Genomic DNA, 23,374 nt, shown 5'->3' on the forward strand with positions numbered 1-23,374 from the left:
GACTTGCACGCCTCCCCTTCTCACATACTAACGGGTTTGTGTTTCAAAACAGACACCCACAGACACACAGATTTTCTCTTTATCTATTTTGAGCTACTCAAAGAAACTGTATCCTATTTATCTATGTTCACTGCATGGCTAGCAACAGAGGTTCAACAAATATTTGTTGAATGAATAAGAAGAAGTTCTGTTCCCTGCCTCCTGGGGAAAGGAGTAATCCCCAATCATGAGTACGGCCTTTGCGATAGCAAGCCTTGGAAAGGCCATCTTTAATGGTCTTGTGGAAGTGGGGGGGGAGGTCAGTGGGACTTGGCCACAGAACTTGTCCATGCATTTATCAATTTGTCCAACAAATATTTCCCCGGTCCTATGCTAGGCACTGGGTGTACGGTGATAAAACACTTGTGGTCCTGTCTCCGTGGAGTTCAGTCTCCTAGAGAGCCAGACAGAAACCAGCGAACAAAACAACAAGGTTTAAGTGCTATGCAGGAAGAAACTGGGTGTTAGACATTAGTAGGATGGCAAGAGGAGACCTCTTTAAAAGGACACAGCTGAGCTGAAATCTGAAGGATGAGAAACTGAAGGAAGCAAGGAGCTCGGTGTAGTGAAGGCACCAAAAGCAAGCCAGGGGGCCTGGAGCAAGGTGAGCGACGCCAGAAGGTGAAGGCCGAAAGGACCAGGGTAGGGAATTGGATTTTATTCTAAGTTAAACTTCTTTAGGAAAACAGAAAATTGAACTCTATAATCCCAAATAAGAAACTTAGTACAGTATCTGGCATGTCGTGAGTGTTCAATAAATGAAAGCCACGATTCTATAGAGAGTACCCAACTAGACGAGCAAGGTTTGGTCAAAATCGTGGAACGGAAGGATTAAAACGTGAGCAATGAAAAGATCCTCGTTTACCTGATAAACGTTTGCATTTAGCCAATTCTCCACACAACAAAATTTCACTCAAGAAAGGGAAAGCTTGTTTTTGATTGACCCTCTGGTGTTCAATATTTCTTTGTTTTAACCAATCAAAGCCCAGCATAGAGGACTCTATTGTCAATTCTTAAAAATTGGTAAGGTGGATCATTTTCATCTGCTTGTGGAAACCGGTGTAGGTTTTTACCGCAGGTGGCCATTTCAGAAATGAAAGTTACAGCTAATCAAACCTTAGCCCACATGCCTTACTGATTTTAATGACACGATTTGTTGCTATGAGACAAAAACATGTTGTGCGGGAAATAATCTGTTAGAAATCACATGACCTTGATTCAAAGGCTTTTGATTAAGAGCACTAACATCCGCTCTCTGGAAAAGAAACAAACCCTATGATTAGAGCCTGGTGGTCCTTTTAAAGCAAATAAAACCTTTATTAGCCACTTATTAATGGATATGGGAAGCAAAAATGGTTGCAAACATTAAAAACTTTCGAGGCCACTGGCAAAGTTTCTCCTCTTTTACCTTGTCTTTCTCCTTTCTACTTGTGGAGGGAGACACTGGAGAAAAAAGACCAAAGTGGACTGCAGATAAGTAGCCGGTCTCATGGCTTCTCTTTTTCTGGGTGTGGGAAGTTGGCTTTGAGAGCACGCAATCTCTGTTCACAGACCTTCGATGCTAGTAGGGAAGGCAGACCAAAAGTTGACAAGTAAGGGTCATGCTTACTCATATACATGATAAGCACTATGAAGAAAATAAAATCGGGGGGATAGATTAAGGCAACTGGGTGAGGGGGTGGGCCCCTCTGAACAGGCTAGTGTGGGAGCTGAGGCCAGAACGACAAGAAGTTGGTCTGTAAAGATAGAGTGCGAGAACATGCTAGGCAGAGAGGATGGCCATCTCACGGTCCCAGAGTGAGGGACAAGCTTGGGGTGTTCAAGCAGAAAGATGACCAGGGTAGCTGGGGCTTGGTGAGCTTGGGAGAGCATACAAGGGCCTAAGGTCAAGGGCAGGGACCCGATCATGCAAGGAGGATTTTAAGTGCAAGGGGAGATCTCCGGAGGGTTGTAGCTGCAGCTGGTTTTGTAAATGGTCCACTCATACAAGCCTCCTCTAAAAGCAGGGCTGGCCCACGCCTGGGGACCTGATGGCCGTGGTACTTTTTCCCTTTTCTAGGGAAAAGGAGCAATAGTAACCACCTGCCCTGTTGTCCTGAAATTCTTTTTTTTTTTTTAAGATTTTTATTTATTTAACAGAGAGATAGAGTATAAGTAGGCAGAGCAGCAGACAGAGGGAGAGGGAGAAGCAGGCTTCCCGCTGAGCAGGGACCCCGATGTAGGGCTCGATCCCAGGACCCTGGGATCATGACCTGAGCCAAAGGCAACCACTTAACCGACTGAGCCACCCAGGTGCCCCTGTCCTGAAATTCTACCTGGCCATTGGACCCCTTGGCATATAATGTGACCTGCCCCGGATGGCAGTAAGAGCAAATTCTGTGGGGTATATCTTGTCATGCAGTCCTAGGTCCCCACTCGTGGAGGTGCTCTCCAAGTCCCGGTCTCCTTTATCAGCCAGGGAGCTGAGATAGATCCAGGAACATCCCTTCACCCCCCTCCCCTTCCCTAAGCCCCCAACATCAAGACCAGCCCTAAGCAGTTGCTGGGAGGCATAATGGGCAGGGCCAGGAGACAGCCTGGATTAGAGAGGTGATAGGAGGGACCTGGCTGGTGTCCTGTGTCAAAGCAGACAATAGCTTGAACCCGGTGAACCTGACCATGGTTGAGAGACTGGCTTGGCCACATTTCCAGGGTCACCCAGCCAAGTTGCCTGAGTCAGGCAGTGGAGACCTGGAGGCAGTGAAGATGCACATTATTTGTTTTCTGTCTACACTTGAGGCTATCGTTCCCCCTGAAAACGTCCAGGGCTGCTGACTGCCAAACCAAGAATAAAATTCCCAGCCATGTTCTCACCCCCCCACATTCTGGTTCCAACCTACCTTGTCTGTGACTTGCTTGCTTGCTTGCTAGTTTTATTTTGCTCTACCTTCCTGCATGTATCCTACCTTCACAGCAAGCAAACATTATTATTATTATTTTTTAAGATTTTATTTATTTGACAGCGAGAGAGGGAACACAAGCAGGGGGAGTGGGAGAGGGAGAAGCAGACTTCCCGCTGAGTAGGGAGCCTGATGCGGGGCTTGATCCCAGAACCCTGGGATCACGACCTGAGCTGAAGGCAGACGCTTTACGACTGAGTCACCCAGGTGCCCCAGCAAACATTCTCTTCTTATTATTATTATCAGAAAAAGAATAAAGACCAATACGTGTTGTTTTGAAAAACAGCTCTGCTGTTTGTAGACTTGATGTAACCAGCTCTGCTTCCTGATCACCCGGCTTCTTGGGCAGAGGTGGCGGAGCGTGGATCGCGAGGAGGTACTCATGGTTTATTTTGCAGTTTATCCACTCAGCTCTCTCCAACCCCTCTGTAGGCTAGACCCATCCCTAAGGCGCATCTGCACACTTACAGCTTAGATTTCCCACTTGAGCCCCTTGGGGCCTGGGCAGGTCCCTGAGGGGCTTCCTCACTCCCCCTGCCTGGTTTCTCTGCATCCCTCCTCTGGCCTTCAGTTCTCTTCTTTCACCTGGTCAGGCAGGCTGCCCCTCTTCCCTGGGGACCCTGCTGCTCCAGGGCCTGGCTGGGACCCACTTTCTTGTAGGTTACATGTGCACATAAGTCATCACCAGCCCTGTCTGTGCCCCGGGGCCTGCCCTTTTCTAACTGCCGTGGCCCCAAGTGCATGTAGGCTTTAACAAGAGAAGACCAAGAAAGTTGGGAGGTGTTGCCAACCAGTTAGCTACTTCCCAGAGGTATGAGCCAAGTTTCATCATTCATTTACTTCTTCCTAAGGGAATGGTATATGTGTGTGTGAGCATGTGTGAGCGTGTGTGTGTGTGTGTGTGTGTGTGTTGTGTGTTGTTTGTCCCCTTGGGGGAAGGAAAGAAGAGAGTAGCGATTCTCTATCTATCATGGAGATAATTTCTCCTAGCCTTGGATTCTAGAAACTTGGAAAATTATGGTCAGAATGGTGGTGTGAGAGTTTTTCGTGGTTGGATTATCCTAAGTATCTTATTAAAACAGAGGCCTGTGTGGAGCTCTGTGCTTTCCAATTAGAACACCAAACTCGTGATTTCACAGATGTTTTTATTTAGGGAAAAATGACTCAATTTAATGAAAACAATCAAGTAAATAATAGTACAGAAATATGGCAAGCATTACAGAGGTGGTAACTGATATCTGAAACCCACAGTATGGAGACAAAAATTGGCAGTGTGCTTCTGCTTTCACACAAAGGCCCTAGAGTCATTCTGCCCCGTTCATTTTGCTGTCTTCACCTACAGGTGGCCACGACCACCCTCGAGCAGCCTACCAGCAAGTGGTCCAGCCAGCTGTGTGCGGGCAGCCCGTCCCTGGAGCCAGCGTGAGGGGCCCGCACCCTGTGCAAAAGGTTGTCCTGAACTACCCCAGCCCCTGGAACCAAGACCAGAGGCCCGCACAAAGAGACAACTCCTCCCCAGGGCTCCCGAGGTATACTATGACAGGGCCAACTTTCAGACATTTTTTAGTGGGAAAAAGAATGATGCCAATGGGATCGAGGCGTAACACACCTCTCTGTTGGTGTGCGACCCAGGCTAGTGACCGAGCCCCGCGGGGGAATAGACTCTTCAAGTCAGGAGGAAATGGCAGCTGGTGGACAAGCATCTCTTAACCAGATACATTAAAGTCGCTGGTGACTCGTCAAAATTCTCTTGAAGGAAAGGCTCTTAAGATGCCAAGGGACACGCACTCCTTTTACTCTCAAGTCACCTGGCCTTTTAGCCCAGAAATAGATTTTTGTTTTTACTGTGACTGACTTCCACCACTAGGAAACTCATGCTTATATCCCTAGTTTCTACACCTGTTTAAACCCATGTCTTACTTTGAAATTTTAAATTCAATTAGCTCTCAGTAGCAACTTTAAAAAGCCCATTGTTTTCTTTTGTAATATAAGCACCCACACGTATGGAGTGCCATTATTAGGTCTTGCCGATACGTCTTCCAGAAAACCATTTCTGGCTTTGCTTGACCAGACCGGTTGTCTAGCCTTCGGTCACGTCTCCCCTCATCGTTCTCCTTTGCCTCGTCTTCACGTTCTCCTCTTCTCTTAATTTATGGATCTAAAATACAGAGGAAGAACTCCTAGAAATGGAACTCCTTAATTTAAGACAAAATTGAAGAGTAGAGGAAATGTTTGCTCTTGCTCAAGCACAATTTTTATATATCACTCAAAGTAAAATTACATTCTGTTTTGAGACTAGAATGAGATACAAAGGTCCTTTTAAAGCAGATTTTTCAGAAATGCAGAAGTTGGTAATTAGCTCAGAAAGTTCATTAAAAGAAGAAAAGGGCATTCTATTTACGATGGCAGATAAGGCACGTGCCTGCTTCCCCCTTTCCTCAAAAGCCCATACATTCTCAGATTTTCCTTTCTGACAGAGCCCTTATTTTTTGAGAACAAAATTACAGAGTTTGGGGTACCTGGCTGGCTCGGTTGGAGAATCATGCGACTCTTGATTTCAGGGTTGTGACTTCAAGCCCCATGTTGGGTGTAGAGTTTACTTAAATAAATAAACTTTAAAAAGTGTCATGGAGTTTAAATAATGAAATCAGGAAAATGTGATTTTACAACCAGATAAGTACTCTTGCATAAGAAATATCTACAAGTCCAAGAAAAAAAACAAAACTTAAGCATCTTTATGGAAACATGTCCACTGGCATTGGATAGGGGAGGCAACAGTAATTTTTTAAATAAACATTTATTTTGAAATATTTTCAGATTTACAGAAGAATTGTGAAGTTAGTACAGAAGAATTGCTTTGGTAACATCAATTTAAGCCTGCTATGGTCTCCTTGGATTTATTTTATCATTTTAGGATAATGAAAAATAAGTTCAGGTAATGAAGCTAATCCTCCTCTTAGTGATAAATTTGAAAGCAAACCTTGACACAGAAACTTTACTCTGTCATTAATAGCCATGATATTGTTTTTACATGGAAGTTTTTTGACATTACCAAAGCTTTAACATTTTTTTTTAATCAAATGAGCAATTGTTTTCTATAACAACCAAGCAACTTTCGGTATAAAGGAATTTAATGCAAAAAGGATATGGAACTGGGTCCCCATTAGATGAGGGCATATTTTATAGGGATTGTTTTTCTATATATTAGTAAAAATGTAAAACAAAAATAATTTCCTCAAACATTCACACTTCAGAAATATAGTACACTTGAGATTCTGTGTAATTTTATTTTAAATCCCGTTGCATAAGACTTTCAAAATTTTTCTTACTCTTTTGGGTAAAAATATAAGCATATGCAATAATCTATAAAAACTGGGCAGATACACATCAATTTGGAAATCAAAACAGTTTTTAAAATTTAGAATATAAAACAATCTCAAACCTACAATAAATAACAAATATCCAGGTTTCCACTCCCTAGATTTTTAAAATGTTAACATATTGCCACACGTCCTTCAGAGTTTTTTTTTAAGAAATAAAACCTTATAGACGCAGTGTTAGCCCCCCTATCAGTCAGGATTCAGTGACAGAAACCAGAAACAACTCTAGTTATTTTCAGCGGAAGGGATTTGACATAGAGGAGTGGGCACTTACAGAATTGTTGGAGGCCGGAGGAGCAAGCTTTAGGCCAGGCTTCCAGGAAAGAGCCCAGAGCAGCCCCACAGAACGGGACGCCGAAGAAGCTCCTTCCTCCATCACAGGGAGAGAAGCAGATCAGAAAGCCGCCAGAGAACACTCGGTTCGAGGCCATGCTGCCATAGTACAATCCAGAATCAGGAAGCCACCATCGCTGCAACGATTGGACCCATTCTGCACCTGCTAGATCTGCACTGGCCCAAAATGGATGCCTCTGCCCTCACCTTGACACGGGAGGCTGGTAAAGGGACACTGGGATGCCTCCTGAGGAACTCAGCACCTCACGGCAGCACTTTTCGACAGAAACCGCAGAAGTGGCCGAAGCATGGTTTCCACTTCTTTCGGCTTTCCAAATCTCCCACAAGGGCATCTGGCAGTTCTCAGCACGACGTTCATGGGAATACCGGCAACCAAAAAAATAAGAAAGATGCCATAGAACAATGTGGTAGAAACTTCTCTGACGGGTCTTCAAAATCAGATTTTCATCCATATATTAGCAACAACATACTTTAAACCTGCAAGGCCTTTTCTACCTTTTGATACATAATTAAATGTTATCTATCATGAGTTAAAAGTCCTGCCTTTTTATCTGAATGCCTATAACACCAACCCTGTATATCACCCATCATACTACTTTTATTGGTGACCATGTCTGCCTTGTACATACCACTTATCTTCCCAATTAGACAGTCCTTGAATGGAGAAATCGAATCAAGCTCCCTCTTTCGACCCCTAACATGGGTCCTTACATGTGGCAGCCAGCCGAATTACTTACTGACTTAACTTAAATGAAGCAACCCTCGTCCTTCTGGCCCAGAAAAGAAACGGAGGCAGAGGAGAGAGCTAGCTCACTGGTATCTCAAAGGCTTTCTGTCCCTCCGGGTTTGCCTTTGTACAAAATGAAAATTTGACTATAAATGTATTCTTTTCCAGGGACCAACAGTATAACCAGCCACCTCATCGAGCTGGAGTTCCTGAGGAGTCCTTGGAGTGTCCTGCAGAGTTGAGAGCCCTAGGTCCCCAGGCTCCATCCCCAGCTGCTGTCCCTAGACCCCTTAGTAACCTTCCAGCCAGAGGGACTCTGAAAACAAGCAATTTGCCAGAAGAGTTACGTAAGTTGTTTGCAATGTTGTTTTTCCTTCTTTTTGTCAGGTCTTATACTTTCAGAGTACTTGATGATTATTCACTCATAATCTTGGGAAATAAATTTTACTTCTTTACTTTTCACCAAAAAAAGTAACCAGCATTTTGTATGGATGTTTTCAGTGATTCTGACACTACCAGCAATCCTCACAAAATGCTTACCACAAGATTTTCTTCAGCATATACTCCAATGACAATCCCAATGCTTCTCTCTTCTAAATGATGGTCGTGAGTGGACTAGTCCCTGGGTAAATTGACTGGATGTCCGTGTGGTGTTGGCCAGGGACCTAGCGTTTCGCCATAAATTAGCCGCAGCCATCAAGAACGAGGTCATTTCCTGTAGGAGTGAGCAATCTTGTTTGGAAAAAGTGGTCTCACATTCTCCATACTGATTTACAACCAAATGCAAACTAAGCCTTTTATTTAAAGAAACATTCGACTAAGTGTCAGGTGATGATTCTTTTTCCATATTTTGCAGCCAGAACCAGAAATGTTGAAATATCACCAAAATGGTCTCATGTTAAGGTCAGTCAGGACAGTAAGTTCCAGAAATCTTACAAAAGCAGCCACTACTTGTGAAATTCTTATATTCTGTTGTGCTTGCTAGAGAAGCTCAGGTAATTCTGAGAAGCCCTTTACAAATCTGGGTGCCTCTTTGAACCAAATATGAAAATCAAGCCTTTTGCATTTGCTAACTCCCATCCAGGGAATCTGTGCTCTCTAGTCATTTAGGACTCTGGAAGGTTTCTATGGCAAAGATCCACTGTTGTTTATCATTCAAAAAATTTTTTTAATCTTCTTAAAATCTTACACATTTTATTTATTTATTTATTTTTTAAAAGATTTTATTTATTTATTTGACAGAGAGAGAGAGAGACAGCGAGAGAGGGAACACAAGTAGGGGGAGTGGGAGAGGGAGAAGCAGGCTTCCTGCAGAGCAGGGAGCCCGATGCGGGGCTCCATCCCAGGACCCTGGGATCATGACCTGAGCCGAAGGCAGACGCTTAACGACTGAGCCACCCAGGCGCCCAAAATCTTACACATTTTAATCCTGAGTATTTCTGGAGAATGGATGCTGCCTTGCATAGGATAGAACCCTGATGTCAGTCTATAGATCATATTTATCTCACTATAGTCTATAAAGGAGTCCTAAAATTCTTACACAGGAGTTGGTTGAATAGTAGGTGTTAAGGATACATTGAGTGCTCTCAATATGCCTGGCTGTTTGAAATGAGTCAATATGACCATTGTACACACTTCTATTTGAGATATCTATTTCAAAAAAAAAAACCAGAGCCCAAGCATAGATGAATATACACACACTTATACTTTCTCTCTAGCCTTCCTTTCTTCTCCACTCTCTGCCCCAGGGACTTCCTGAGATTGAGCCTGTCCATTCAAGACTAAAAGCCAACACACAGGGATTATTCATCTGTCACATTAACATGCTAGCCAGATAATTTCCCACAAGAGTTTAGCCTGAGAAAACATTGGTTCGCGTCCTGACTGGGTCAGGCTCATGGGCACAATGCCATCGGTGGCTCCAGGCTGACCTAGGGAGGAGGCAGGGAGTCAGTGATGCTGGATGCCCAGAGGTGGCATCTGTCCTTCAAGCCGCTGACGTTCCTATAACATTTCTGCTTTCATGTACCCCAACCGCCTGACCTTTCTCCCACCAGTGAGTGGAGAAAGGGCAGGAGGGGGTAAGGAACCACTTCCTCCCTCTCCCCTAATTGCTCTTGTCAAGCAAGAGTTCAGGGCAACAGAGAGCATCATGAGATCAAAAGAGGACACTGCTGGGTGGCCCCTTAGCAAGGTTCAGCTTCTTGACCTGCTGCGAGAGTATTCCTTAGGCACAGTGCCAAGTGTCTCTAAGAAACCAGGAGGTGGCCTGATCTCAAGGACCTGCGGGTTCTGGGTGATGGATTTTGTTAATGCCTCACGTGGTTTTTCAGCAGATCTCCTCGGTTTGCCTCAGGCTGCCAGAATTCTTCTTTTCCTGCACACTGGGCAGTCTGCACCCCCCTTAGACAGACCCCCTGCCTCTTGGCCTCTTGGGGCCTGTGCGTCTATGTCCTGAGGACAGCAATTCTCCCAGCTGCCGGCATAAGCCCTCAGACCACCCCCATCCCAAAGTTTTACTTTATTATTCTAGAAAGACAAAAGACATCACATACAATTTGCAAGTGTTCGGAATAGAATAATCTGACTAGTTTCTAATAAATGCGAAAAATCTCTCTTAGGGAAAGTCTTTATCACCTATTCTATGGACACAGCCATGGAGGTGGTGAAATTCGTGAACTTCTTGTTGGTAAATGGCTTCCAAACTGCAGTAAGTATTTTATCTCGAGAGAAGGCTGAACGATTAAAGTGAGTACAATGAGAAGAAAAACAAAGGGAGAAAAAAATATAAATAACTGTTGAGGTTTCAAACTATATTATTTGAGTTACGGGATTATGAACTAAATGCTCATGGATGGAGGTAGTTATTTTCCAGGTTTTAAGCTATCCAGAGGCTCTGGCACTTATTTCTTGCATGTTTTTTGAGCGATTCTGAGTACCTCCAAACAGCCAGACCGCAAATGCAGCGTGGCCCCTGGCCTGAAGCAAATCCTGGGCCCTTGCTGCACTTCAGACCTTTGCCCTTTTTCACCAAGCACGACTGCTTTGGCTGCGATTCCTGTGGTGCAGGAGGCTGCAGGCTTCCCCAGGCCACCTGCTTATTGTACCAGGTCCTTCTGTGGGGCCCTGGGCGGTGAGGCCTGAAGTACAAGGCCCACTGTGCCCAGCTGCCTTCCACACCTTGATGGGGCCACGGCTCTCCGGACAAGGACTCCACGGCCAGGTTCTCAGCTGGTCTAGTCTAGTTCCAGGGGAGGTAGACAACCCAGGCCTGTGGCGCACTGTGATCTTGGCTCAAGGAATCTCAGGAAGCACACACTCCCCAAGTTTCCCTGCAGTGCCTTCCAACAGCACAGCTTAGTCATGTACGCTCTTCTGTAGGATAAATAAAATGCCACCAGAGGCCACTCCAAGGGCTGGCTTTCCTAAAACACTGAGATCACATCTTTTCCTTCCCAGAGGCCCCCTTGGGGCATTTAGTGACAGTGAATTCTAGAGAGTGGTGAAAAATTAAGGAAAACAACCATGAATAGCAATGTTGAAGGATAAAAAAAAAAGAGAGATAATAATGAAATGTCTATTTTAATGATTGCTTGGCATTATTTAACAGTTTTTATTGAATTTTTTCTTTATCCTATACTTTTTCTAATGGGAGTGTCCGCAAGTTTAAAATGTATACAATTTATACATTCCAACTTAGTGACTGCATAGGAACCAACATTTCAGTTTCTCATTTCTGAAATAAGAAAGCACTGTGGCAACCACGACATAAAATCAAATTGCAGGTCATAAAGCCAACATTTCAGAAAAGATCCTACTTTTGGTCATTTCCAAATAAGCATACAGATTGCCCCTGGAAAAGAGGATACGTTTTTATGACCTTACCAATCAGGGGCTACTTAGACATAATTTAAGTCTGTCCTTGATCCTGATCACTATGAAGCCTTATAGTAGAATCACAGAGCCCCACCCTGGACAGTTAGTTTACTATGTTGATACATTAAGAGCCCCTTAGTAGGAAAAATAAAACACTTAATGGGTAATCTAAGGGAAGTTTAATGAAAGGACAATTTTCAAAGCTCTAGGTAAATTTTAAGAAATCCACAGGGAACAGAGCACTATCCTGGGACTAGCAAAAGCGGGAGTTGCTACCACCCCTAGGTCTGAAGAGACAAGGGAACAGTGGTTACAACCTGAAGAAGGAGGCTGTATTGGTTTGCTAGGGCCGCTATAAAGACAATAGATATGTATTTCCACATAGTTCTGGAGGCTGGACGTGTCCAAGATTAAGGTGTCGTCAGGATTGGTTTCATTCTGGGCCTCTTCCTCGGCTTGTAGATGGCCACCTTCTTCCTATGTCTTCACGGGGTCTTTGCTCCGTGCGTCTTAATCTCCTTTTCTAAAGACACCAGCCATGTTGGATCAGGGCCCACCCAGAGGACCCCATTTCACGTTAATTAAATCTTTAAAGGCTCTATCTCCAAATACAGTCACACTGAGACAGTGGGGGGTTAAGACTTCAAATAATGAATGGGGGGGGACACAATTTGGCCTGTAACAGTGGCTGTGTACAGAAGCTATGGACTTTGGTGGAGATCTGGAAAGACAATCCAGCATATTCTGCCTCCCAGAAGGCCCACCTCAGTAGCAAGAAATAATTTAGGTGCTGGGTTAACAATTAAAATAACCATTTATTGAGTAATTAACTTCAAGCCCGGCATTATGATATTGCCATGTCCAATTGTTTTAATCCTCACAACCATCCTGGGAAGTAGGTTTGTTAACCACATATTACAAATAAAGATAATAAGACTTAGAGAGTTTCAGTGATGTTTTAAAAGTTATACAAGTGGGAAGTGCAGAAGCCAAGAGTAGACCAAGAAGAGAGTCCAGCTGTCTGTTTCTTCTCAACCCCGACGTTATATTGCTTCTGTCTCATATAATAGAAGGGGGTTACCAATCCACTCACAGAATGCCACACAAGCTTTCTCAAGATTACCTCATGTATGTGGTACATACCATGTGGTCCCTGGCCATCTGACATTTTATTTTATTTTTTTTTTTAAGATTTTATTTATTTATTTGAGAGAGCGAGAATGAGAGAGAGAGAGAGCACATGAGAGGGGGGAGGGTCAGAGGGAGAAGCAGACTCCCTGCTTAGCAGGGAGCCCGATATGGGACTCGATCCCGGGACTCCAGGATCATGACCTGAGCCGAAGGCAGTCACCCAACCAACTGAGCCACCCAGGCGCCCGGCCATCTGACATTTTAAAACAGGAATCATCCAAGCCAAAAGGAAAGCCATTCCATTTTTGATGTTCCATCAGTAAAGAAGCATATTCTGAACTTGCCTGACGTACTGTATGTGTCTGACAGTTTGGTGTACTCGAGGCACTTTCTCGCTACACAGGAAGAGTAGAGTCAGGATGAAGAGGTAAGGCAGACATACACGAGACATTTAGCAAATGAAAGGATGTTATAATAATGTGTTAACTGTCCAGGGCCACTGGTCACAATGGGGCAGAGGCGGGTGAGGTGAGCACGAGGAAGTCAGCGTGTAGGGAGGATTCACAGAGCGGGGAGGCTTGTGCTATGCTTTCAGGGTGCCCGGGAGTAAAGTAGACAGGACACGTGAAGAAAAGAGGTAGATGGCCTGGAGAGCTTGCCGAATGGCTAGGACTCGATCAGTCTTAAATGGCGGAGTGACATTTAGGACAACTGATCTGAGAGCAGTGTGGCTGAATCATATACCCCTCCTCGAGGACACTGTTCCCGAGTCAGCCATTCCAGTATAGCATCCGTCTTCTAAGCAAGAGCACCTTGTACACATGCACATTACTCTCTGGCTGCCCAACAAGCCGGAGCCCCAGAAAGGCTGCCTTATTTGGTCTTCTGAAAAATAGAAAATAACTAGTTTTTCTCCCCTTCAAATATTCCTTTGAAGACTTGATATTTAATATCAGTCTTTTCAAGGCCCAAGAGTTCTGCTTCTTGACTTTCATTGTAAACCTTTTCCCACCATCTCAGTAATTGTTTTTTCGACTGTTGCTTGGATTTGCTCCAAGTTTCATACAATCCTTTTTAAACGGATAGATCGAAACTGGACGTAATACCATAATAACGACCTGGCTAATGCAAGGAAAGTGCCAGAATTGTATCTCAGTATCTCACCCCACACATTCATTAAAATGTTCCAGGATGATATCATGTTAGCCTTTCAAATTACATACACACACACACACACACACACACACACACACACACACACACACACACACACATAATATAGCTGGCTTATATCCAACTTGGTCTACTATGTCTCTGAGATTTTTAAAACATTATTGTGTAGCCAAAGATACATTTTGATGTGTACCACTATATCCTAATAATGGATATTAAATACTTAAATGCCTACTAATGTTGAAATAGGGAACACTTTAAGAAAACTGTATTTTGGTTTTTTTAGACTTTTTTAGACTTACATGTTCCTCCCTGCAAAATCATTCGTAATTTTGCCAATCTTAAATGCATGTAGCCTCTTGTATTTTCTCTTGCTCTGCATCTAGAGAAAGCTCCTCATTAAGAGCCACCTCCCACATCTTTTTCTTGTAGATTGACATATTTGAGGATAGAATCCGAGGCATTGATATCATTAAGTGGATGGAACGCTACCTTAGAGATGTAAGTACATTCCCAAATTCTGAGCTCATTTTCTGGTGGAAAAAGACAATTCGCCTGTAGAGTTATTTTATGAAAGAAGCCCTGGCAAACCCACCAAGTCCAAAGCTGAGAAAGTCCCAACAAAGCCTCCCTTGTTGGCAGCCGTGCAGAGACCTGCAAAGGAAGGATGGGGTCACCCTCGTGGACATGCACAGGCAGGAAATAACGGTCAAACCAGACACAGGTGGTTGATAACAATCAGAGCAAACAATTTTTTTGACCAGAATGGGAAAAGAGGAAATGAAGGCAGGGAGTAGGGTGGGAGCGACAGAATTCAATTTAATCCGAAGCCACCCCAAGTGTTTTGCAGGATCGGGTTCCAGAGCTTTCCCGGGAGGCTGCCCGTGCCGCGCACCTCCCCGCCCCCCCACCCAGGCGCCCACTCGCAGCCCTGTGATTTGTTTTCCACTGACAGAATCTATACTGACCACTGGGACACTCTGTGCTTTAACAAGATAGAAATTGATTGCTGCCAGTGTGTCCGTGTCGGCTGCTTCAGCTGCTGCTTTTGGAGCGAGCGGTGGGGGACAGAGTCTCAGCAGGCTGGGGCTTTGTGGTTTCTTTTGTCTGCAGCCTGATGTCCGCTCTCTGCGGAGGGGGCCGCTCCTCGTGGCTGTGCGAAGGGCACGCGCGCAAGCAGGGCGGTCAGGAGCGCAGGAACGACAGCTTCCCTCCAGCGGCCGGAGGGAGGGGGCTTTTCATCCGCGCCCTTGCACAGCCTCTTTGCCACCATGCGGAATTGCTTGGTGATTCGGCCTTCCGTCAGACGTTTGTCAGTGATGACTCTGCAAAATGGTGGGCAGCACCGCCTCCCTTAAGGAGCGCTTCTCGCAGAGCTGCGTTTGAAGGGAGCCGGGAGGGAGACGGAGGGGAGAAGGGGAGGCAGGAGTCTGCCCGAGAGGGGGGACGGGGCCTTTCACTCTCCACGGAGAAGGAGCCGGGCCCTCCAGTCGGGAGTCTGGCAGAACGCTTACAGCCCTGCTGGCCGGTTTCCAGCCTGCCTTCACCAAATGGACCGCACTTTACACTTCCATAAACATGCTTTCTCTCTCATTAACAGAAGACAGTGATGATAATTGTAGCAATCAGCCCCAAATACAAACAGGACGTGGAAGGTGCTGAGTCGCATCTGGACGAGGATGAGCATGGCTTACATACTAAGTACATTCATCGAATGGTGAGTGGTGAGGGGAGCGCAGCGCCTCGCCGCCCCTCACAGAGGGGCGCTTTCTTCGGTGAAGGCCTGTCCTCCGCTAGAGACCAATTGGAGGTGGCACCGTGAGGGGTAAAGAACCCCAGGCAGGAGTGGGCAATGTTGGTTCTGGCCCTGGCAACCTTCGGGACTGTGGGCAAGTGACCCCATCTCTGGGACTCAGTTCCTGTCAGTAGCAAGGGGAGATTCATCTGTGAACTCTAACTCCCAAGGCTCTGGAAAACAGTGCTCTGCTGGCTTGGTTGTTCACCAACAAATGGGCAGTCCCATGAGGGGCCGGGGACAGGGCTGTGAGGAGAGCGGGCTCCTGCATCTGTGTCCTATTCTGTCCCCTGACTTAGACGCAGAGTATGGGAGTGGAAAGGACGCATGCTATTGTGTCACATGGACTTGGTTCAAATTCTGCTTCCTCGTGTATAGTTGGGTGACCGTGGGCCAACTGCCTAAACCTCTCTGTGCCTCCGTGTCCCTCATCATACGATGGGTCACTGACACTTACAGTGTTGTGAAGATTCAATGAAATAATGCCTGTGAAGTATATGGCACATCTCGATGCTCAGATCAAGGGGAGGGATTGTTCTGAGCTCATGATAGATGCGCAACGGTCCACTGCCACACCTGAACCATGGGGCCTGGCCAAATTAAAGCCAGTGGGAGAAATTTATAGGAAGATAGGCTTGCTTGGCATCTGATAGAACGTTCTGACCAAAAATATCACCCAGCTTTGGAATTGGCTGTTTTGTGAGCTAGTGATCTCCCTGCTTTCCAGGATGACAGAGATGCTGTGGAGACAGTTCCGCTTCACTAGGACGCTGGAATAGACTTGCGACTTTCAAAATGTTCTGTGGAGTCCCTACTGGGTGCCCATCGGTGCTGGGGGTCAGAGCGGCTCTGAGCCTCCCACCCCACCTCAGCCAGAGCCGGTTTGCCTTTCTCAGGCTTATTTGTTTACCAAAGATTCTGAGATTTTAAAAAGGCTTGACATCCACTGGACTAGAACTTGTAAGCTCCATTCCAACTGGAACATTCCACAGGCACCTGGAATGGGCAGAAAGGATCACAGACTAAGACGGCAGTATGGGGCAGGACACTGAAGTGGCCCAGACGGAATAAGTAAGCGGCACAAGGCAGGACCCAGGCAGGCCTGAGACGGGCAGCTTTACCTCAGGGGAAGCTGACTGAAGTCCGGGTCTGTCCTGTGGATCAGGAGCACAGGAAAAAGGCAGAGTGGGTGGGTGGGTGGGCTTCCCCATCTGTCTCCTCTTCTAGCAAGTGCCTACCACTTATTTGTGATTAGAACCAACCCAGAGTAAAGGCCAAGGCAGGGTGGTAAGGTCAGAGAGTAAGGCCAAGGAATCAGGAGATAAGCGTCCGCCATTCCATCCTCTCCCAGTCTGACAGCCCATGGGCAGGGCCCTGCAAAGGGTCACGGCTGGCTGCTGCAGGTCTACATGGCCCCAAAGCACTCCATGTCCTGTCTGCATCTCTAGGAGCCTGCTGGTCCTGGGAGCTGACAGCTGGTGTGTGGGATGGGCTTCCGGTCCCTGCCAGTTCCTGAGGGGACCTGACAAGCTCTGCTGGTGTGCAGCAATGCCAGGCAGTAAAACACAGCCCAACCCCAGAGCCTATCTGATGGTGCCCCGCCAGGAGCCAGATTGCCTCCAAACTCAGTTTTCTGGGGACAACGATGCCTTGGGTCCTTCCTTATCACTGGAGGGGTTGAGGAGGCCAGATAAGAAGACCTCCAGGTCCTCTCCGGGCAGCAGAAGCCTTTAGGACAGAGGGAATGAAGAGGTAGCCATGAGTAACGGCATCATAGGGCCAGTGACCTCACAAAAAGCCCAGATCTGGAAATAAGAGAGAAAGCATACACTGCGGCTGTTCGGTCGCCAGCCGACTGGGCGGCTTAGTGGACAAGCAAAACTTTACGGATTCAGTGTCCTGGATGGAAGTCAGAGACTAAATCCAGTTCTTCCCTTGTAACTTATAAACCTGTGCCCTTCCTTTCACGTGTTTGTCCTGGTGATTGGTGTTTACATGTTGCACAGTACACAGATCATTTTAAACTAAGACAGTGGTTCTGAGAACAAAAAACCTTGTGGAGCATTCGTGTGTGCGAGTGTGTGTGTGTGTGTGTGTGTGTGTGTGTGTGTGTGTGTGTTTATGAGGGGGTTTCTATGGTGACTTCAATAACCAGCTGTCACCACTGTCACTTTCTTCTCTGTCCTGTTTTTATTCCCCTGCACAATGAAGACTTCTCAGTGATAAAAAATCAATCGGAAGATGAAATACTTGGGAACACATAATTCCTCATCTCCTTGTCATCAGATGACTGAGAGCTTTGTGCTGGTCACAGCACTAGGAAGACTCCAGCTCCCCTCACCTTGAAAATTCTGGGTTTGATAGAGTTCTTGGCAGCTAAGTCTTTGGGGGCCACCGCGGTGTCAGAACAAACTGGAACTGTGTGGGGAACCTACAGTGTGGCGGGCAGAGCTCCTCACAGTTGACCCCCAGTCTCATCTCCCACTCCCTCCCCACTCCATCCTGTGCTCCAGCCACAAAGCATTGCTAGCTGGTCCCAACCCCACCAACGTTCTTTCACACCTCCAGACATTTGCTCATGCTGTTTCCTCTACTGAGAATGTCCTTCCCCTCATCCCCTACTTCCTCTGCCTGACCAACTTCTTGTCTTTCAGTATCTAAGTGACACCTCCCTTGTAACTGCCCTTCAAATCACTGATGCAGAATGGATGGCCCCCATTTTGGGCTTCCACAGCAATTATATACTTTTCACAGTGCCCTGTGGTTGGCAGTTTACCCTTCTTCCTGCTCACCAATCTGCTGGCTTTGGAAGGTTAGGAATCGTGCCAGCAGTGTTCTGGTAACCTGGTTCTCAAAAAAAAAAAAAAAAAAACCTGATTTGTAGCATTTCCCCATTTCCATGGTATAAGTACTCTCATCATGGCCAATTTCAAGCTACCAGTGTAAAATCACTGAACACAGAATTAGGAAGGGAGGCATACAACTGGCTTTCGTGAGCCGATGCAAGCCCGCTGAGCACGCCCTGGAAGGTATCCTAACCCCTGAAACCCGAAGTCTAGCACAGAGTGTGACCTTTAATAGGCCTTCAATAAATGATTAATTGAGTGAATGGCATGCATGTGTAATGGGGAGACCTTAAAAGTCTCGGTGTGTGGCACTCAAGGAAATCAGAATAAAAATGCTGTCAGGACTTGCCTGGTTCTGGGTGCCATTAACTCCTCCTCCTCATTCCTGAAATCAAACCTTCAAATTCTTTCTGTTCCAGATGCAGATTGAGTTCATAAAACAAGGAAGTATGAATTTCAGATTCATTCCTGTGCTCTTCCCGAATGCTAAGAAGGTAAACAAAAAAATAAGCAAGCAAAAAACCTTACAATTCAAGCTTTGGTGTGCTTGCTATCTGGGATTTTAAGTGGAAAAGCTTGTGAACTCTTTATCAGTCCTTAGAGATAACAGTGTTACCAGAAAGATCCACAGGTTGTAGCACTCAGCTCAGCAGCATGAATCAGGAATCAGGAAGGTTTTAAGTTGTTATCTGATGGACCATCGCTGTCCTAATTGTTCAAACAGCCATTACACACAAAGAAGTAGTTTGCGTTTTAACTCATGAGAGAAAAAAAGACTGTTCATCTGATACTTCTTATCTCTCATACATAAAAGTCAAGATATGTACATTTTTTTGCTGACTGTCCACAGACGTATTTTGGTGCACAGAGTTCAGCTCTCAGATCTGTAGATGACAGGAATTAAATCTACACAGTGACCAAAGTGAGCTTTGCTGTGGTTCATGGGAGGGTTTTTACACCAAAAGAACATGCCAGCAGGTTTGGGCCATGGGGACAAAAACCATCTGAAGCCACGTTCCAGGCTTGGCAAGGAGAAGGTAGAGGTGTAATGAATGTCTTGAGACTCAGAACACAGCACCCTGGGCTCAGGCCCAGCTGCACCCGGGAGGAGCCCTAAATGTCAGGACTGCGTGGAGACTTGTATGGGGCAGGAGGCAGAGACCAGCTGAGAGGACCCAGGGTCCCAAAGCTCAGCCCCCATGCGATAGCGCATTTCCGCCCCTTGCCCCAGGCTCTCATTGCTCCCACTGCAGGATCTCCTTACTGGCCTTCCCGTCTACTTTGACCCTGTACTAACCACCCTCTCTCTACTCTGCCATCAAAGAGGAACATCCAAAATGTAGATCTGATCTGTCTCTCTCCAGCTTGGAAACTGTGTGGTGGATTCCAGCTGACTCCAGGATCGCACCCGCCTTTCTTCGCGTGGCAGATGAGGCCCCTTAGAAGAGGGCTGAGCCCACTTGCTCAGGCTTCTCTCCCCACCGTGTGCACAGTGACTCTGCTCTGGCCATACCGGACTATCTCAGCATACCCCCACACCTGCCATGTTCTTTCATGTTTCTGTGCCTCACACGTTGCCCCCGCTTGCAGTGCCCTTCCCTCACTTGTCTGGTAGTCAACTCTTGCTTACCTTCTAGCACCCAACCTCTCTAGATTCCGCTGCCCTCTCATTCCCTTGCCGATATACTAAATTGTTCCTCTTTTGAGCACTCTTAGCTCTAGTGCCTTGAGTCAATGGGATGTGGTTGGGAGGGGAGGGGCTGGGGGAACATAGTGATGGAAAAGGAGACTGACTTTTAGTTGGTTTTATTGTTATTTTAAAACTTCTTCAGACAACCCCCTCGCTGCCTGTGCTCAGGGCAGACTTCTCCCACCTCCTGCCCCTTTGGTACACCATTGCCTAGAAAATAGTTTCTTTACAGTTTCATTTACATTCCATCATTACGCCGGGAACTCCTCAAGGCAGTAACTGTGTCTGTTGGATCTGGGTGTCATCCACACCCAGCAGGATGCCTGACACGTAGCAGGTGCTGCTTCTAAGCTTATTCTGCAGTCTCCAAAGGGATCCCATCCACTCAGAGAAAGACCTACAAGGCCCTAGCTGACTCAGGCCCCTCTACTTCTAGACCTCCTCTCCTACTCTCACTTACTCACTCTTCTCTGGCCACACTGGCCTGTTGCTCCTTGAACAGGCCAGGCACGCCCCCACGACAGGGCCTTTGCACTGGCTGGACCCAGACATCCACAAAGCCGGGTCCCCTCCACTCTTTTAGGTCTTTGCTTATTTTCTCAGTGAGACCTTTCCTAAACACTCCACTTAAAGCTGCAAACCTTTCAGCCCTGCCCAGTACTCCCTCTCCCCTTTCTCTGTCTTATTTTTCTCCACAGTATGTATCACCATCAAACACACTATGTATTTTACTTATTCGTGTCTGTCTCCCCAACCGAATGTCCACTCCGTGAGGGCAGTCTGAATCAGCACCCTCACGATCCCTGGCTTAGTTTCTGCTTTTTGCCTGATCACAGACCTGGTGGGCTCCTTCTCCTGCAGGCCAGATCTGTGTGGCTAGAATGAAAGGATAATGAATTAGATTAAGCCCATAGCCTTGGCATACTTCTTCTGAAGCCACAAAGGAATTCCCATCACTCTGCATGACCTCTGTCCTACCCCTTTTATGTGAAGGTGGTGAAAAGCACGTTGAAATGCAAAGGGCAGGTAGCCTGGGAGGCTGACAGAAAATGCCTCACACATGTGGTTTCCATAATGAGATCTACAGCTTACACCCGAAGCCAGGAGCATTGCACATGCTAACCCCTTCTAAAAGCCAAACAGCACAACTCCCAGGAGACGTCAGTAGGGCACGCCCACGAAGGGAAGCCATAGATGTTTGGGAACTGAGCCTGGGCTCTGGAATCCAGGGTTCTCTCTCAAGGCCTTCACTCCTGTCCTTCCCTCTCCCATAGGAGCACGTGCCCACCTGGCTTCAGAACACTCACGTCTACAGCTGGCCCAAGAATAAGAAAAACATCCTGCTGCGGCTGCTCAGGGAAGAAGAGTACATAGCCCCTCCCCGGGGGCCCCTGCCCACGCTTCAGGTGGTGCCCCTGTGACACCCTCGGTCCCCAGAGCCCTGGGCTCATGCCGTGTGTGTGTGTGTGTTTGGGGGGCAGATCCTGTTCCCACAGGACTCTTCCAGCAGAGGCCGTCTGTTCGCAGTCCCTCTCAGAGGGCTCCCCCCACCCCGGAAGGCCTGTCCTGCAGACGACTTCTGCGGAGACCTCCACAGACCCTGCCTTTCCAAAAGAGGCTGTGGCTGTTCTGTATTCCCTCCTTCTGATGCCCCCAGCACGTTGCTCCTCACAGTCTGATGCCTCTCCCTGCTTAGCCAGTAGATAGAGAAATGATGTCACAGTGAACGACCACAAACCCCCTCCCGTTGCTTAAAGCTACTTTTATGAGTTAGCCAGATGCTCGCGTGTCCTCGGACCAACCTGATTCGTGTACAAATAATAAAATGTTTACTCTTTTGTAAGATTGTATTTTGCTTTATCTCAAAGGAGATAGATGTGTGTTAATTCCTAGTGACATGGGCAGTTGCTTCAGGAAAGCTGCTTAGATGCAATATTAGATGAATGTAACTGACTGGTCTGTATGAGAGGATTAGAGCCAGATAGTTAAACAATCCCTTTTAACCTAATCTTCAAAGCTTTATTCTTGCGGTAGAACTTTTTAACAAAACCACTCCTGTACACCACACAGCCATGATTCTAAGTAGACTCTAAATCAAGCCTGGCTGTGCACGTAAGAATATCCGTGGATGGGAAGCACAACAGCTGCGGTAGAAGGCGGGCCGGAGCAGTGGTTTGTGCTCTAGTCTTGCTCCTACCACTAACTAGCTGTGTGACCTTACGCAGGTCCTTTCACTCACCTGAAACCCCAAGGACTCGCTTCTAAAATGACGTGGACAGAGGTATCTCGAGGGCCCTAAGTGTTTTAAGGTCTGGGACCTAAGTTCTAAATACTCTTTTGAAGAATGACTGAGTTTTCGTAATTATATTGCCCGGAGGATAAAATTACATTTTCCCAACAGGGACATTTTTCACTTTTTTTAAATCTGATCAGCAGTACCCTCACATTAGTAATTTTAGAAACATATATATCTTGCTCATCTGATCTCAAGAAAACACAAACATATCCGTATATGAGATATATATATATAATCTACATAAGCTCTAAAGCAAGGTGGGGTGACGTTAGCTATGGGCTAAGTAGTAAGAAATATGAAGATTTTGAGGTGGGGGGGTGGGAGAGAGAGCTACCATTTCCTGTTACCTGTGTACCTCATCTCCAAAACAAGGCTCAATGGTGCTACGAGATAGTTCACCCCTTGTATGTCACCATAGGGAAAAGACAAATACCAACTATAAATAAGGTTTGCTAATGAATTGCAAAGGACACAATTTCATTTATTTGTTACCCGATGTCTACTGGGTGGTAAGGTGAATGTCTTTGTTTAAAAACAGAAAACAAAAAACAAAAAAACAGGAAAAGGGAAAAAAAGCTAGTATAGTTTTTTTTGAAGTAATCATTACCTGAAGTAAGACTATCACCAGCATCTTTGGTGCTGTAGCATCTGAGACCTGGTGGGACTATCTGGTTTGATTAATTTAAAATGCCTAAAAAACCTCCCAAACACAAACTTCGAGGCTTCTCTCTCTTTTTATTATCTTTTTTTTGAAGATTTTATTTATTTATTTGACAGAGAGAGACACAGCGAGAGAGGGAACACAAGCAGGGAGAAGCAGGCTTCCCGCTGAGCAGGGAGCCCGGACGACGTGGGGCTCGATCCCAGGACTCTGGGATCATGACCTGAGCCAAAGGCAGACGCTTAACAGTCTGAGCCACCCAGGTGCCCCTCTTTTTATTATCTTTTTTGGAGGTGACACCATCATTAAGGATTCACACAAGTGTAAATAAAAGGACGTCAGCAATCATTTCTCTGAAATGTTTCTAGTTTGCAAGGGTTTAATAATGTGCTGTTACCCCTCCTCCCTGCAGAGGCCTGGCCTGAGCTCTCAGCCACTGTTCCCACCCCAGGTGAGTGACGAGGGAA

General features: G+C 46.3%; 1 protein-coding gene across 8 annotated transcripts in view; it reads left to right on the forward strand.

Moving 5' to 3' along the window:
• Positions 1–23,374, forward strand: part of TRAF3IP2 (TRAF3 interacting protein 2) — a 72,939-nt gene that overhangs the window by 19,644 nt on the left and 29,921 nt on the right. For 2 of the 8 annotated variants that reach the window (XM_027601339.2, XM_027601343.2), the window contains 7 exons: positions 4,321–4,507; positions 7,608–7,786; positions 10,061–10,149; positions 14,052–14,120; positions 15,220–15,336; positions 18,680–18,754; positions 21,225–21,793. In XM_027601339.2, the coding sequence (XP_027457140.1) occupies positions 4,321–4,507; positions 7,608–7,786; positions 10,061–10,149; positions 14,052–14,120; positions 15,220–15,336; positions 18,680–18,754; positions 21,225–21,371 (863 nt within the window). In that variant the 3' untranslated portion in view covers positions 21,372–21,793. Of the gene's footprint in view, positions 1–4,320; positions 4,508–7,607; positions 7,787–10,060; positions 10,150–12,612; positions 12,874–14,051; positions 14,121–14,150; positions 14,955–15,219; positions 15,337–16,141; positions 16,410–18,679; positions 18,755–21,224; positions 21,794–23,374 lie in introns of those variants that run through there. The other 6 variants (XM_035728370.1, XM_035728371.1, XM_027601341.2 and 3 more) reach the window with 6 other exon arrangements.

This window comes from Zalophus californianus, chromosome 7, assembly GCF_009762305.2.
Source record: "Zalophus californianus isolate mZalCal1 chromosome 7, mZalCal1.pri.v2, whole genome shotgun sequence".
NCBI lineage: Eukaryota > Metazoa > Chordata > Mammalia > Carnivora > Otariidae > Zalophus > Zalophus californianus.